Genomic DNA, 16,625 nt, shown 5'->3' on the forward strand with positions numbered 1-16,625 from the left:
TTCAGTCTCCATGGACATTCAAGATAGGATTATTTCTTCCTGCCATGACTGAGACTTTATTTAAATACCCACACCACTTTCCATAATTAGCAACTAGTCTGCTTTGACATTTAGTTCCTAATTATTAGGCTATGTAATAGGTTATGACAAAAGCATCAGGTACTGGCATGTACACCCTCCTGGACTCTCAATGGAGGCAGGCTCAGCAAAATGACAATTTTGCCAATAAACCTGAAATTTGTGAGCCTCTGTGGCCAACACCAAACCCTTCAGTGTGCCTGCAAATCCAGCTGTGAAGAGGTTTTCCCATGTCAGAGTGAAAACCAATTTATTTTTATGTGGCCAGGCAGCTGACACACAATGAGGAAAAAAGGCAAAATTTTACAAATAATATTTTAGACAGAAAAGCTAATAAACACATTATTGCCAAGCTATCATTTCTTATTTCAGACCTCACCTGTGAATCACACTTGAAGTGCATGGAGACTTCCTCTCCCAGGGAAAGTTTGGCTATGTCAAAGTACACTGTGAAGAGGTGGTCATCCTGAGTAACCACATCCTTGTCATAGAGTGCCAGCTCCAGCACATTCTGGGAAAGGAAGGAAAGGACTTTAAAATGTGCCATGTTTTATTTTAAGCAGGAGATCCTGGGGACAACTGTTTTAGTCAGCAGTTGTGAGAAGTGGGATGACATAAGGAGAAAGATCTGGAAGAGAAGGAAGTGGAGAGGAAATCAACTCCATGTCAGCACCTATGAGGTGGAATGAGAGGAAATCACAGACATTTCAAATGCCATATTCTACCTATGGCTGAGAGAGACAATTGTCTTTCATGGCATGGAAAACCATCATGAGGATATGAATTATTCTCATATTTCTGCATCTTTTCTTGACTCTTGAGAAAACTGCTTATGTCCCTTTGCAAAAGGATAAAACCTCTCAGTAGCTCTCTTGGTCAGTTACCAGAAAAGTCCCAGTTCAGTACCTTGACCTGACTCTGGATCCTGAAGTAGAAGGTTTCATTCCAGACTGGATCTTTGCAATTCTTGATAGCTTTAGTCTGAAATTTGTCATTTGAAGCAGTTGGCAGCCACAGGCTCACATAGCAATCAGTATGGCTCACTGTATTAAAAACACAAATACATCTAAAATGAGCATTTGCTCTAGAAGAAAGAATTAATTGAACAATATGAAGGTTTTCAGAAACACTATGATACAAAATGGCATGTTTGTTCAACATAAACAATACAATCTAGGTAGGAGGAATGGAGAAAAAGGAAAGGTGACATGACTCTTCTCTAAATAAATATGATTAGAAATATAATAAATACATTAAACACAAAGGGTTTTCTCCTCCTTCTATGTCATCAAACAATCAGTTTAGACAAGGATAAAAAAATCCAGGACAAATGCAGCAAGTATTAAGGAAACAAAGTGATATCTTCTCTTTTAGCCAAACAGAACATTAGAAAAAAGCTTTCTGATTTCTGCATAAGTAAAGATACAATCTTCTATTATAGTTTGGTTGCAGGCCAGCAGAAGACAGAAGAGCTGTCAACACCTGATGGGCTTTTATCTGGGAATGCTGGCACACAGAGAATTAGGGTATAGTAGTTTAGATTACTTAGCATTGAGAAAACTTTGAATTCAAGCTAAATTTGAGACAAGGCTTCTCATCTTTCAGTATTTACTCAATTATTGCAACCATTTTGTGTTCTTTTGTGTTACATAAATATAATCCAGAGGCAAACATGGGAGATCTTTCCACATTTTATGCTTTCAACAGACTGCAGAGCTTTTACTGCTCCCTTTGGGGACACAGAGAAATGGGTGTGGTAGGCACAGCTGTGACCTCAGGGAGTTACCTCTGCACAGAACAAGGGCTGATGCAAAGAAGAGTAACACACTCTATATTCACTGCTGGAACCAGCACACCAACAACAGAACTTCCTCCATTCATGGAAGGAATCTAGAAAGCAGCTTTTCTTGGAGCAGGACTGGTTATTAGCCCATGGAGGTGAGAGGGACCTCCATGAGCTCCAATACAGAGCACTGCAGATACTCACAGACATCTGCCTGGTGGATATTTCTTGCTCTTATGACTCTTACAGTCAGTAAGTAACACAGAGAAGATTCTATCTGCAGGGAAAAAAACAAACACAAAAGACAGGAATGAAGTTAGATAGCATATTTAGATGAGAGAAGTGATCAAGAGAGATAAACACCCAACTCAGGAACAATTTAGTTGAATTTTCTATTTGATTATGAAATGACCAATACATTTATTTTCCTGCTAACATCTAAATCAAGCAGTAGACTGAAATACTTCTTCTCTTCTGAAGCATGATATAAGGATTTATCTTATTAGAGCATTTGTTTGTTTCTTATCTAAAATCTGTCTGCATAAAGTGCTAAGATTCAGTCCTAGTCTGGGAGAAGATTTATTATTTCAATTTCCAAGGTAGAAAATTAAGACCTTTCTGCTTTACACCTTTTTCAAGTGCTAAAATTATCATTGTGGTTCTATCCAGTCATGACATATATTCTGTCTCCTGGGCTATGACATGATTTCATCATATCCCTGCTCTTTTAAATAAATGCACAGTACTCTGCAGAGTTATAAGCTGACCTCTGATCCCCAAACTGATTTTAAGATCTGAGAAAGAGCTTGCTGCTTTGCACTTCCACCATGCTACTTACTATGCATGAGTTTTTAATTTACAGGGATGTAGCTGCCCTCTTGAGCTAAGGTCACCTCTGACTATTTCTGGTGAGAAATTTCTATCTAGTTTTGAGGTATGTAAACTCTTCACATCTCAAGCTTCTTTGCAGTTTGCCAAAGAAGTGCAAACAGTGTTTTAAACCTGATAAGAAACTTGTTTTTTCTTGGGGCTTCCCTCTTTCATATTAGCCCATGTTTCTGACCTCCTGCAAGACTTCTTAGCCTCTCATATTGCTCTTCTGATCTCATATTGGAGGTATGAGTTCATATCTCCTCTCCCTTTACCATAAAATAAGCAAATAAATTAACTTCCCCATAATTAATTATTTCTACCATCAGGGAGAGGGGGAAAAGACACAACATGCTGGAATGTAAAACTGCAGGAAAATTTTGCTCCAAAAGATCTAAAAGGCACTTAGAACAACTACAGGGCTATGGACAGGTAAAGACCTCACCTATACTGCAAAATGACTATAAAAGACCATTGCCAGCCCTGAGGTGGCATTAGCATGACACTGACCTCATTATACCCACTGAGAAAGAAGTGTGACACAGGTACTGCAGGAAAGAAGAGCAGTTTTAGTTGGGCTGTCTGAGCAGAACAATTTGGTATGTACTGTGTTAATAATGTCCATTCATAAAAAGTGAAGTGCATCAGTGTTCATAGGCTTAATGAGATATATGCCCCTGTGAAGTCTCTCCAAATGTTTAACCTGAGTGCATCAATGCAGGCACAGGGCTAATGAATACATGTTGTTGAGACTGGGGGCATTTAGCAAGTAGGCTAATGAAGAAACAGGTAAAGTCAGCTCCAAGTAACCAAAATATCCCACTCTAGGAAAGGACACCAAGAATATTTGTGCTGTGCAGATGCACAGCAGGTCACTGGGTGTGCAAATCAAGGGTGTCAAACCACTGCTAAAGGTCCCAAGAGCAGCTGTGGATCAGACTACCAAGGGCACTTGAATTCATGTCTAAAACCCAACTCCTAAAGGCACAGAAATGAGGCAGGTTCAGAAAGTGCTCTGTAATTACAGAACCAATAACTGATGCTGCCAGTGGCTGGCTTTGGAGAAGGCAATTCCTGGAAGGGTTCAACTCAGTTTCATGGATCAGATCCCCTGGAGCCACCTTCATGGTGATCCCCAGGAAGGCAGTGCAGATTGAACAAAATACTCAGGCAGGATGTGCCCTGTCATGACCAAGGAGCCTTGGCTTAGACATCACAGAGCTATAAATAGCAAATGACCAAAATCCTGTCAGCCTTGTGAGTCCTGCCTAAAAAATTTGAGGTGTTTGGTGTGTTGTTCTGAAACTGCTGCAGCCCCCGAAGTGTAGAGAATTGTACTGCAGGGTGTATTTTCTCATCTTTGGGTTTTCCACTCAGCTAATCAAGAAAAGGTTGGCTGCTCCTTAAACTGTGAGCACAACACCTGCTGCTCAGCAACTGTACTCATCACAAAACAGAACAAGGGAGAGTTCCTAATTATTACTAAATGGCATCCAACTAGAGAGAGGAAGGGTAAAAATATTTTCTAGCACATCTAGTCCTCTCATTTCCTAGAGGAGAGATTTCATGTCTGAAGGCTCCTGGAAATCAATTTATTTTTACTAGAGGCCAAAAGAGGGGTTAATTAAGGAAATCAGGTGTTGAAAATCCACTTTAAGATTCTGCCATACTATTGTGAGAATAGATGGCATAATTTCCCCCCTCTTGCTCTCTACACTGACAGGAAACTTGTCCTTGTGCTTTAGCAGGACGTGGAGAGAAAGCCTATTGAAAGCCATCCTTTAGAGATACTACTCTTGTTTAAACAGAGGATGTTCCCCACGTGCTGAGGACAGGAAGCCACACTAGGAATTTAACATGAAGCAAGACTGTGTAAGTGGAATGATCAAAGCGATAAGCGGGACAGTGTCTCACGGAGGGAACTGAACGGGTTACAGTAGCTAATTACACTGCCGGGCAGATGAACCCTACCTGTTCTCACCCAGCCTCCACCCAGCAGGAAAGTCCCCTTTACAGCTTCCTTTTGAAATTCCCCTTTGCAGTACCTTTGTAAGAGAAGTCCAGTGATTCCCATCAGGATTCAGCTGCATAGCTCCGTCCCCTTGTTGAGAGGTTTGAGTGATCAGCTCCTGGAACAACAAGGGCCAACGTTATCCCTGGAAAAACCATCATTTTTCTTAAAGGCAGTCCTGTTTGGGAATGGAGAACTTCAGAGGCGCGGGGGCAGGGAGCCCATGGTGGGTGCTGGCTGTGGAGCCCGGCAGGACTGGGTTTCTGCAGTGCTCTGCCGGGCTGTGCTTGCCCCACCGAGCCCGGGCAGAGGCGTCGCAGCCAGGTAAGGTCCGCCCTTGGTGACACACGGGGAGGGGAGGCAGCTCTGGCCCTGGCTGTTAAAGGAACAGCAAACCTGTCTCCCATAAACACACCCTGTCATTAATCTTTCCCCTTGAAGCACACCTCCGTGCTATTTAATACTTATTCTGAAGTTCATATATGGTGTCTCTCAAATTAATAAAACCCCTCAGTATTCAAAATGCTCCCCTTATAAATAAGCTCTTACTCCCCAAGTAGTTTTCATTTTCTTCCCGTAGTTTACTATAACTTTTAAAGGTCCTGAAGCCTTGACTTTCTGCATCCTGCATAGTCATTACAGTCAATGGTAGGTCAAGAAAGTAGTATCATCTCTGCACTACATGCAGCACAACCACCTGAGATCCCAGATACCTTGCTTTGCTCTGCACCCTTCTTACCTGAGACAAAATGCCATCCTGGTCCATGGTGGTGGCGTTCACACACACTTCCAGTGTTATCTGAGGCAATGCAATCTCACATCCCCCAGCTTCCACAGACACCAGGAGTTCAAATGTCCCAGATGCAGGTGAGCAACTATTTAATAAACTGACTCAGAGCCCCACCTCTGATGGTTTCTTAAAACCAGTTACTCCCCTCCCATTTTCTTATGGTAGGAAGCTGCATCCTGTGGTCAAATAAGTAGGAAAAAATACCTTTGCCTATACAGCAGGTAGAAGTATTGTGTTTGAGTCACTTTGCTCTATACTGGCCAATGCAGGTTTAAAACTCAACATAAGAGAAGGATGCCTTCTTACCTGAGCACTGAACTTTCAACTTAGCAAGACCTAAAAGCCCACAGAAATACATACTCTGTAATAAGATACAGCAACTGTACATAAATTGAATTTAGGCTATCTGTGACAGTAAGCAGATACAATAAAACAGCTAATGTGGATTAAAAAAAAAAAAAAAAAAAAAAAGAGAGAAAAATAACATTATTGCTCTCAGACCAACCTGGTTATGGCAAAAAACAGTTTAAGGCTTTCTGAGACAATCCCTACAATCCCAGGTCTAGGCATGCAGAGCAGCATACTCTGCATGGTTTCTATCTACTCAGCCAAGGTCCAGTAGGGCTGGATCTCTCCCAAGTCATTGTATTCCTTTCCTCTCCTATGGCTTGCTATTATTATTTTTGTGTTTAGATGCAGAGTCCTGAAGCAATGATTTTCCTTAGCTTAGCTTCACACCCATGAACACTTCTGCATCATTTTCCAGCTCAGACTGGCTCTGGCTGCAAACTAGAAGTATTTAAGTGCCTGTGTCTATTCCAATGCCAGCCAGATGCAGAACTCAGCCCTGACCTCAGGCTGCCCTCCCCAACACCCTTGGCACAGCTGTGACACCACTGCTGGGGCAGGACACCTGTCCCTGTCCACACACAGCTGACCCCTGTGCCATAAAACTGGCACAGCTCACAGTTCTCTGGAAGAGGATTAGAAAAGGCAGCCAAAGACTGTTGCATCATCAACAGATCATAACAGATAAAAATTTCTGTGGAAAGGGATTTTTTTGGCTTCCCCACTTGCCCAGTACATCATCTCTGACCAAAAAGATGCTCATTCCCTGAGCATTCTTGAGCTTGATGGACAAACATTGCCACAGCAGCACAGCTCTCCTTTGCACATTCCCATGCACAATAATATCAACAGTCACCACAGCCAAATTGGTAGAATAGGTTTTTGCCATAAGGTACAGTGTTTTGTGATGCCATGAAGGGTTGTGTCCACATACATGGCATGTTTCGTCTGTGTGCCAGCTCAATGCTGTAGCTTGATGAAATGCATTTTTCATTAATTGGCATGAAAATTGGCATGTCAGTCATGTTTAAAGACAGTGCTTTACTATTACATCTCATTGAAGGACAAAACTATTAACCAGACTGTCCACCAGGACTGAGCCTCTGAGGCTTTCACTTCCACAGTGCAGTGGCTAAAAAACTCTCATTTTCATGGACAGCATCTGCAATCCACAGCAGAGACAGCCCTTGCACAAGGGAGGGACCATGGCTCACTCTGCACTCCTGCAATATGTCTCAGACATTCCTTTATCCACGATGCTCACAGCAAGTATTTGGTATGCTCTTTGCAGAGATAAAAGCAGTTCTGTTTTCCAGGAACAAGGAATGTTCACACTGTGAACCTGAAGCATATTGCTGAAATGCCTGAATATGTGGAGCAAGGCAGAATTTTCATTTTGCAAACAAGCCTTTATTGTCTTGTACTGTATACACAAAATTTTTGCATGTAAATAACATTTCTTCAGAACTGGGGGCGGCAAGAGTTTATGGTTAAAACCTGTGTTTACTTTTTCACAACAGGGTTTTCAGGTAAAAATAGAGGTAATTCCCAGGATTATATGCAGAACACATAGCATAACATGTCTGACTATGTGTCTATGATTAGTGAAACTACCACAGAACAAAACAAAACAAAAAAAAAATCAGAAGTGCATAGTTGCTCAAAACCTAATGAGTTTCAAACGTCAATATTTATGCCATGATCTTTAGGCTGGCTACATCAGGCTACAGTTGCAAAAAAAAAAAATGTAAATTTTGTTTTGACAAAATAAATGACTAAAGTGTTGGAAAAATCATTGTGAACCAATTTGTAAAGATAATTTGTCATTGCTCCTTGGTAAAATGAAAATCCTCAGAGTGTCATTTTGTAACAAGCCAAACATGTTATTCGGCAGTGAATGAACCCTGTTATTTTCAGGTTGGGTTCCCTGGGCTGACGAGGTAGGCAGTCTATTAAAAAGAAGTTATGTTTCAAAACAAAGATGTTTTGTAAAATATTAACATGAAATGTTTCAACTTACCCAAGCATTTTCCCTGGTTATTTTAGTCCCACATTATAATATGTAGTTGATAGATTTTTTTCTGGCTGAATAGACTCTTTGTTCAAAATTTTCCCAGTTGTCTTTAGGACACAAAATTTATTAAAAAAGTGTGTTTTCAATTTGACTTGCTCCTGGAATGCAAAAATTGTTATGGATTTATCATTTTTACAGCTTACCTTCAGCACAGTTCAGAACAGTTTTTAAAAAGGCACTTTCAATAAAAGGGAAAAGGAAAGAAGTTTAAAAATGCAAGCCCACAACAAATGTAATTGATGTTTTGATGCTAGATCCCATTCATGGTCTTTGGATTGTTTTAAGATGGTCTTAGCTGTTTCAGGCTACTGACTCACTTAACTCAGTTTGTACAGGCAGAACTAAACAAATAAGAAATTTTTTTGATAGGCATATGACCTAAACTGTTACACTGAGTAACAAAGCAAAGTTTTCATTGCCTATTGGAAGTAAAATACTTTCAAGTACTTTTTCTTTTTAATTTAAGAATGGCAATTTATTATGAGAAGTAACTCAACAGGGAAAACAAGATCCACGGTGTTTTATTTTGAAAGCTTCAAATTAAAGTGTTGAGGTTTTATATACTGTCTCAGTACAAACAAATTAAACCTGACATAAATTAACAGGGAATTTTGATGTGCCCGAATTACACCCTTTGCTTTCTAAAAAAAAAACCACACAACTTTATGTGAAAAGTCTTATGCCACTTCCTCCTAAGTTGCTCCTTCCCATCACATGTGATTCATTCACAGCCCAAGAGAGCCCAGGATGTGGATGATGTGGATGCAAATCATGGGGCTGGTTGTGTGCACACTTATCCCTCTTTACATCTCCAGCCTCTGTGGCTGCTCTTTGGGACACCTGCAAAACAGAGTTGACCCAAGGGTCCAATACCAGCTTCCAGTTGTGTCTCAGGTTCTCTTTGTTTTCCTGGCTGAACCTTGTGTTCCACAAAGCTGAACTGTGGGAGCAGAAGTTTATACTCATTGTGGCCTGCAGATGTGTTGGCTGTGTTGTATAACTGTAGCACTGTGGCAGTAAAAAATTATTTTCCTTTATGTGATATATTATAATAAGTTAGGCTTAAAATCATGCTATTAAAAAAATCTAACAAGTATTTTAGGCAAACAGTGTTCTACAGACAACCTTAATTCATAGAACAAAAGTAAGTAAAAATTTCCCACATGATGTCTTTGCTTATAGAGACCACTTCTCGGGAATGGAAAAACCCCAGCAAACCATTGCACCAGCTGGTGTAGTTTCTGTAGTGCAGAATGGCCAGTGTTTGAAAAAGCTATGTCCCTTCTGGTCCTAGAGCATGAAAAACTCCTCTGAGAAGATAAGGGCAGTTGGATGGGTGATCAGCACATTTTCTGCCTTCTCCTTTGCATGGCTGTCTGCAAGGCCTGCATGATCATCTGGGAGTTGTTGAGGATGTTGTACTCGCTGAGGTTCAGCAGCTTGCTGTAGTTCTCATCAGTGTATCTGACAGAGAACATGCAGTAGGGGGAACAGGAGCTGGTCAGGTCAAGCTGGCCTCCCTCCATCTCTGAGCAGCAGCGCTTGACACCTGGAGAGAAAGAGTTGTTGTAGCTGTGACACAGTGGGTATCTTAATCAGTGTCAAACTGGCCATAAAGTGCCAAAGAGCAGGACTCCTGCAATGCTGAATAAGGCCCATGGCACCTGGAACCAGGATCCATCTCTGCCTTTCTGATTTCTGATTCTGTCCCACAAATTCCACAACAGCAGTACTTTGGGCTTAACCTCCCTGCTACCAAGCAGCAGAGAAAATGCATCCTAGTAACCTGCAGTAGAGAAGAGAAGTACAAAGCAGGTGGCCTGGCAGAAAAGGAGTGACAGGTCCTGAACACAGCACAGTCAGTATAATGATCCTTGGGCTGATGCTGTACTAGAATGAGACACACTGATCTTAACATTTTAGTAGTTCAGTCTGAAAAGCCAGGATCTTTCACCCCCACCATATGTGACACTATTGCTCCTAAAGTGTAGAATTAAACACCTGAACAATAGACAATATATGCAGTGAGAAATAATCTGAGAAATAATCTTTCCCCAGAAAAAAAAAGCTTTTGCAATTAGGTAGGAAGACTCCAAGTAACAAATGGGAGAGAGGTGGAGGTAAACACCTCCAGCAGATATGAGCTATGTTGGTTCTCTCAGGGCCACAATTAAGATATGAGTGAACATAATGGCTTTGGCAGGGATGGGGAAAACAAGTTTAATCAGCTAAAGTACTCCCCCATGAACCCAGTTAGCAAAGACAGCCAGCAGCAAAGAAGAGTCAGGGAAGCAGTGGTGTGGTTTTTTTAATGCTTTGTCTCTATTTGCAACTTACCAGGTGCTTTGTACTCTTGGAAGGTGTCATTCACCAGGGGAAGAAAAATCACAATCGGACACCCTGGCAAATCTGAATCTTGGAAGATGTAGCACTCCTTCAGATTTTTCTTATCTTCATCAGTCAAAGAAATTGTTGGGAATGGGATTTTTTGCTCTGAGTAGTATTTACACGCCTTATCTAGAGACTGGAGGATCACAAAAATTGTCAGCACTGGAAATCAACTTAATTTTCTAAAGGCCCCAAATTGTCATTTACTATTAAAGTTTAGTGACTCAGATCCATAGGGTGAGTTGTTTCTTATCAAAGATTACATATAATTAACACACAATTACCACATTGCTAATCACAAGCTGTAAACACAATTTCAGAATTAAAGGATTGACCCAAGACACGCTTTAAAAAAAAAAAAAAATTGAAGCAATTTGCAGAAGTTTAGGGTAAAGCACTAGTTGTAGCAAATGAAAGAGCCTGTGTATATAATTAACTAGAGAAGAAAATCACAGCAAGAAAATGTTCCAGGTATCTTATGTACTTGGAAGCCAGGGGATAAAAAAGTTAAGTTTGAATGTGCAATTATATTTCTACCTGTGTAGTCATTATGGCACAGTGTTAACTGAGATTAATATTTCACTAAGAAAATCTGAAGTAGGCTATGCTATAGCTTTTCCCTGAAATGTTTAATAAAATACCATGTCCTAATATGCACTGTTATTTACTCTGCACCATTTAATAGTGAACACTGTAAAGCAGAAAAAGGTTTCTACTAAAGTATTTAAAATTGTAGCTACCTTTTTTTAATGTTTTATCTAGACAATGAATGAGGCCGAAATAAAACTTCATTATGTCTGTCTCATCCAACATACAGCTTATTAGCAGTAGCACAGCTGTTCTCATTCTCAAAATGTAATTCTACTTAGGAAGACCAAAGTGCTTAATAATGAGTTTTCAACTAACCTCAGTTTCTGACATAAAAAGATCCAAACTTCTCTTCTGCCAGCTCTTATAGACAGTTAATTAACTTTACCTCCATGAAATGGGTTTTCTACAGGAAGATGCTTATCCCTGAATTTTACTTGTAGCATCTTATTTGTCAACCCAGAAATGATCTGCTGCTGATTCACCCTTTTGATATTCTCAATTAAGTCAGAAGAAATCACTTCCTAAACTCTGTGAATATTCCAGTGCACAGTCTGGAAGCCTGCTTGATTCAGCACAAAGCAGAAGAGGCTCCTCCCACCATTCTGGAAAAGACCATACTGACACCCCCTTGATTAATTCAACATGTTCATAAACCAGCAAGAAAGAGTCCAGGAATGGCAGAAGGAAATAGGAACAGTATTAATCACTACAGTGTAAAACACAGGGAATGCAGATGTTATAAGCCAAGCAGCTGATAAAACAAGCAGTTTTGGATGCTACAGGCTGGGCATTTACAAGTAAAAGGAGACACAACACATGGTAACAAGAACATCCTCACCGATGTATGAGATCCAGTGGTATAACTCAGATAGATGATGACATCCACTTCCCTCTGTGGCCTTAAAAGTGGTGCACTGCTGGTATTGATGAAAAATCCAGCATCTATCATGCCCAGCTGATCAGGACTTTGCATCAGCTGGTTGGGACGTGAGTCTAACACAGTGTCTGAAAGGAAAACATTTTTTGAATAAGAATAGATCTGTGGGTATTTTGACTGAAAAAAGAAGTTTAAGGTGGAACTGACCATTCTAGAAGCCTGGTTTAATTTAATTTCCACACTACTAGATCATCAAACAGGCATGAGAAGGACTGCAAAACACCTAAGTTCCTGTTCTGAAAAATCTGTGTTGAATTTCCAGGCAATATATTGCATTAGCATCACACTTATTAGTGCCAGTAAGCTACATCTAATAAGTGACCTAAATTTGCCTTGCCTCATTTCAGTCACTGTTTCATCTTCTATCTGTCATTGATTTGGAGAAAAAAATATATTCAATCCTTTATACATTTGGACTTATGCTTCCCACTCAGTCCCCTCTTCTTTGGACTAGAAAGACCCACTCCTTTCCAGTTTTCTCTTTAGGTGAAATTTTCTTGGCTATTTCAGTTGCACCTGAAGTTAGAGGTATAATCTTGCCAAACTAAACTTTCTCCCATGTTCACTCTGCTCTCTGCCACTTTAAATTTGGTCCTGTCAGCTTCAAGTCTACCCTCTCAGCCTGGGCTGCAGAGGTCTCAGCTGAAGCAAATGAATACAAGTATTAAGTCTTCAATACCTGGCAACACTGAAATCTCTACTCAGACAATAAATGTTCTCTTGGGAGGATTGTTATTCCCTGCCAAGCCCCACAGGCTGCTTTCCTAATTCCCCGTCCAACCCCCTGGAAAGGATGCCATTAGACCCGAGCTGGACCTTTCCAGCGGCAGAAGTGCTCGTTGTCCATGTATCCGTTGTGCAGCTGGTAGCCCCTGAGGAAGTTGTGGTGCTGGGCCACGGAGAAGCGGTCGGTCAGCGCTCCGCGCAGGGCGCTGGACAGGGGCCCGGGCGGGGTGTACAGCCGAGTCCTCAGCTCGTGGGGCCGCGTGGGCAGCGCCGGCTCTTCGTCTAGGGGAGGGCACAGAACTGGTGAGGGAACTGCTCGGTAACTTGTGCTCCTTTCTGGCTGCCCTGCCAAAGGGGGGCTCGGGGCTCCTCTGGGGTGATTCACTAAACACGCACAAACTCTGCTGAGGGAAAGGAATGGCTGCTGGACCAAGCTCTGCTGATGTCTTAAGCTTTGGCCTGAAGACAGTTCATCACAGTTTTGGAAAAAGGACACCTTAAGGAGATCAAGCGATTCAGAAAACGTTCAGGAAGATAACACGAAACAGATGCAAGCATGGAGAAGGTGAGGCTGATGAATACACTACTGCTCACTCAGATGGGCAACAACAGCAACCACGGGGTCTATTGCAACAGCTGCTACCCCATAATCACCCATGGGTTCATGAGCATGTGCTTCATCAGCAGGTGAGAGCACCCCAGGAAAAGCTGGGACGTACATTCATGTTCAGAAACTATGGGTAGTTTAGGGGGTGGGTGGATGGCATGCAGGTGAAAAGCAGAAGTATGGCACAAGGTGTGGTTTATAGAAATGCCAATCTGCTTTGCCAGCCCAAGAGGCCGACAGTGCAGCAGGAGAGACTTGGTGGTTTCCATGATTGCACATTGTATTTCTGTATTTTTCGGGATGTCTGTAATTAAGTTACCATCATATCAAGCGATTTAGCAATAAAATCATGGTTTCTGTATTGCTTCAGAAATACCCTCTGGGCCTCTTTTATCTTTGTGTCACTATGAATCCAATGCAGTAATTACTGTACTGAGTAATAAAATAAAAACCCAGGAAACATTGATTAACCAGTTGATACTAGGGTTTATTCTCTGCATAGGCAGCAAAAAGTGCCATATTCTCTGCTGTTGGTCCTTGGTTCTGTATGGCTAAGTGAGAATTGTAATGCCAGAACACTCACTGAGAAATGTCTGACCCCTCTAAAACTTCCTCTAAAGGAATCAGTAGAGCTTTAGTAAATGTTGTAATTACAGCAGCTTTTCCCTGATTACCCTCTTCCACTTACTCTATGCAGTGTGAGGGGAAATCACTATCTCTTAGTAAGATCCTATGATGCCAGCTTCAGCAAAGTTGACAAGATGATGCCAATAGCCACACAGGAAAATAAACGACCATAAATGAAAGGCTTTATAATTTCTCACCAACTTCATCTATTCTGTCTTGTGTCCATCTCTTCCAGAAGTCCTCTGAACTGTGGGACAGTCCCCATATTTGTAAAAGGTTCACAGAAAATATACTGCTCCACATACCTGTAAAAGGAATTAGTGAAAACAAGGACACATTTTAACAACAACACATCCTTTCACTTCTATTTTGACCTCCTGGCTTAATTTTTTTAATGGGCTTAATGCAAATATTTCTAAACTTCCATGCTGTTAAATTCCTCTTAACTTTCTATGTCATCAATTCAGGTCATGCTACCATCAACTTTGTGCCTAACCTATTACATGGCTCTGCCACATGGTAAAGAGAGCAAGAATGTGAGGAAAGTAAAGAAGAAAACAAAAAGACATACATGCTCAAGAGACAAAATAAAGAATTCAGATAACATATACAACAAAAACACATCATTTCCACCCCCACCTTGCTTTCTTCAGCTTGTTTTTTTCTGCACTTACTCTGATCAGTAACTCATTCAAACACCCTGAATTGTTTCACAAGGGGATGAACTGGCCTTTCAGGTGTTTGTTTGTAAGATAAGACCTCACATCACAGCCTGTAAAGGCTCACATGTGCAGTGAGCTCCAGCTCCACTGTGCACTCTTTTCTCCATCCAGGATTACCCCTCTCTGCCTCACCATGGGGGCACTGGTGGCTTTGTTGACAAACCAGTCATTTTAAATTTAAATCTGACTATCACAATTGGACTTAGGTTGGAGTGCATTCAGAGAGGAATCAGAAAAATAACCAAAGAAGTGGGAGCTATTACTTACAATGAAAGAATTAAGGATCTTCATCTATTCCATCTCTGAGACAGAGACAAGTCATCTAACAAGACAGTGACAAGAACTGAAAAAATACGCGGGTGTTTTTACTGTATTCCTTTGGATAGACTACCGCTCCCATTTCCCCACAGGCAGTGTTCAGACTGTTAGGACAGAACCATCTACTCACTGGTTAACAGCATTGCACCCCTCCAAAGTGCCTGTGTGCCAGGACAGGGTTATACATCACCTTGAAGGTAGCAGATGCGGGACTCGGGGAGCTTTTTTAGCAAGCGGCCCATGAAGAACTCGCTTCCGAAATGCTCCGTGCGAACAAACGCGCCGTACTTCAGCAGTCCCACCTCGTAGGGAGTGAACTCCACCCACTCTGCAACACAGCCACAAGGGCACACTTAGAGGGCTCCCACACAGGTGGGCACACGTTGGTCTGAGCTGTGAGTGTTGCGCTGCCGCAGCAAAGCCTCGCTGTTAAAGGCAGATGTGGGGCGGTGTCGGAGCCGGGCGCGGTGTGATGGGGAGGCACAGCAGCTGTGATGGTGGCACAGGTGGCACACTGGGGCATGGCAAGGCTGCAGGCCTTGCACACCCCGTGTGAACACACCAGCCAGGGGTCTTACAGCATGTATGTAGTTTTGCTCTGCCCTTCTATACGCCACGTCCAGGTGACAGTACTTCACCAATACAGTTAATTTATCTTCCCTAAATAATTGTTTATGTACAAAGATGGGCACTCAGCTCTTCAGAAATTACTTTTTTTTTGTAAGAGATTAATTATACTCTCTATGTGTGGAACTAATGGAGACAGAACTAGGTCTTGACTTTCTTAGATAACCTCTCCAAGTGAAGTGCAGCTGTCTCATATAACTGCAGCGTGCCTGAAAATTCGACAGAATTGTCATGGACCACAATTTTGTCTTTATTCAGAAATGGTTCATTTTCTTGCCTCAACAATAAAAAAATTTGATCTGAATTTTTCTCTTCCCCTTCTCCTCCTTCTGATTCTCCATAGGAAAGAAACAGAAGCAAACAAAACAATGAGAAAAGCAACAGATTCACTGGGGAGCCTTCCCAAACTTTACCATAGCTATGTGGCCATTCTTCATATTGGAACAATAACTGGCCATTGAGAAAAAGCAATTTTCAGATAATTCCAGTATTTCTCAAAATGGCCTTTCTGGCAGAATTGCTATTGTGTATGTCTAGACAGTGAAATGCTGTTCCCCAAAACCCTTGTATAAAAATTGTAAGGCATGGAGGTGATGGTTATTTCTCCAAAAAAGCAATAACACATCAGGATTGTTGATAGCCCCAGAGGATCCCAAACAACATCCTTACCTTTGAAATCGTTGGTGCTGTAACTGTCCCGGACACAGACTGACACATAGATGGGCAGTGGGTTCTGGCCATCACACAGTGCTTCTTGCTGCTCTGAAAGCTTGTGGGGGTCTTTCTGGTTTTGAAGAAAAAGTGAGAGGAGATGGAAATGACACGTGGTGAATTCACTGGCCCTGGTGTGGAAGGAGGCTACCCTGTGAGTAGTGCTTCTGAGGAAAAGCAAAATATGTACCTGCCTCCAGTGTATTTGCATATCAAACTACCTGCCAGTGGGTGCAATTCACTAACATTCCAGCTGTTTCTGGATTGCTTGAGATAGTTTTCACATTGTTGAGATTACTCTGCTTTGCATTTTGAACTCTTTTTGCGTGAGTAATTTGCATTTCAGATACACTTCCCAAGATTGCCTTCACTTCCAGCTAAATGTCAGCCAGAGTTCAAATGGCTGCATCCACAACT

General features: G+C 41.6%; 1 protein-coding gene across 1 annotated transcript in view; it reads right to left on the reverse strand.

Moving 5' to 3' along the window:
* Nucleotides 1-16,625, reverse strand: part of LOC130254084 (uncharacterized) — a 50,356-nt gene that overhangs the window by 12,205 nt on the left and 21,526 nt on the right. Inside the window, exons 15-27 of the mRNA XM_056493310.1 lie at nt 16,167-16,281; nt 15,061-15,198; nt 14,028-14,135; nt 12,687-12,878; nt 11,772-11,938; nt 10,292-10,478; nt 9,302-9,503; nt 8,098-8,132; nt 5,482-5,570; nt 4,777-4,860; nt 2,066-2,138; nt 985-1,121; nt 458-589 (exon numbers count right to left, since the gene is read on the reverse strand). Of these exons, the coding sequence (XP_056349285.1) occupies nt 458-589; nt 985-1,121; nt 2,066-2,138; nt 4,777-4,860; nt 5,482-5,570; nt 8,098-8,132; nt 9,302-9,503; nt 10,292-10,478; nt 11,772-11,938; nt 12,687-12,878; nt 14,028-14,135; nt 15,061-15,198; nt 16,167-16,281 (1,659 nt within the window). The remainder of the gene's footprint in view (nt 1-457; nt 590-984; nt 1,122-2,065; nt 2,139-4,776; nt 4,861-5,481; nt 5,571-8,097; nt 8,133-9,301; nt 9,504-10,291; nt 10,479-11,771; nt 11,939-12,686; nt 12,879-14,027; nt 14,136-15,060; nt 15,199-16,166; nt 16,282-16,625) is intronic.

Source organism: Oenanthe melanoleuca, chromosome 5, assembly GCF_029582105.1.
Source record: "Oenanthe melanoleuca isolate GR-GAL-2019-014 chromosome 5, OMel1.0, whole genome shotgun sequence".
In the NCBI taxonomy this organism is placed as follows: domain Eukaryota; kingdom Metazoa; phylum Chordata; class Aves; order Passeriformes; family Muscicapidae; genus Oenanthe; species Oenanthe melanoleuca.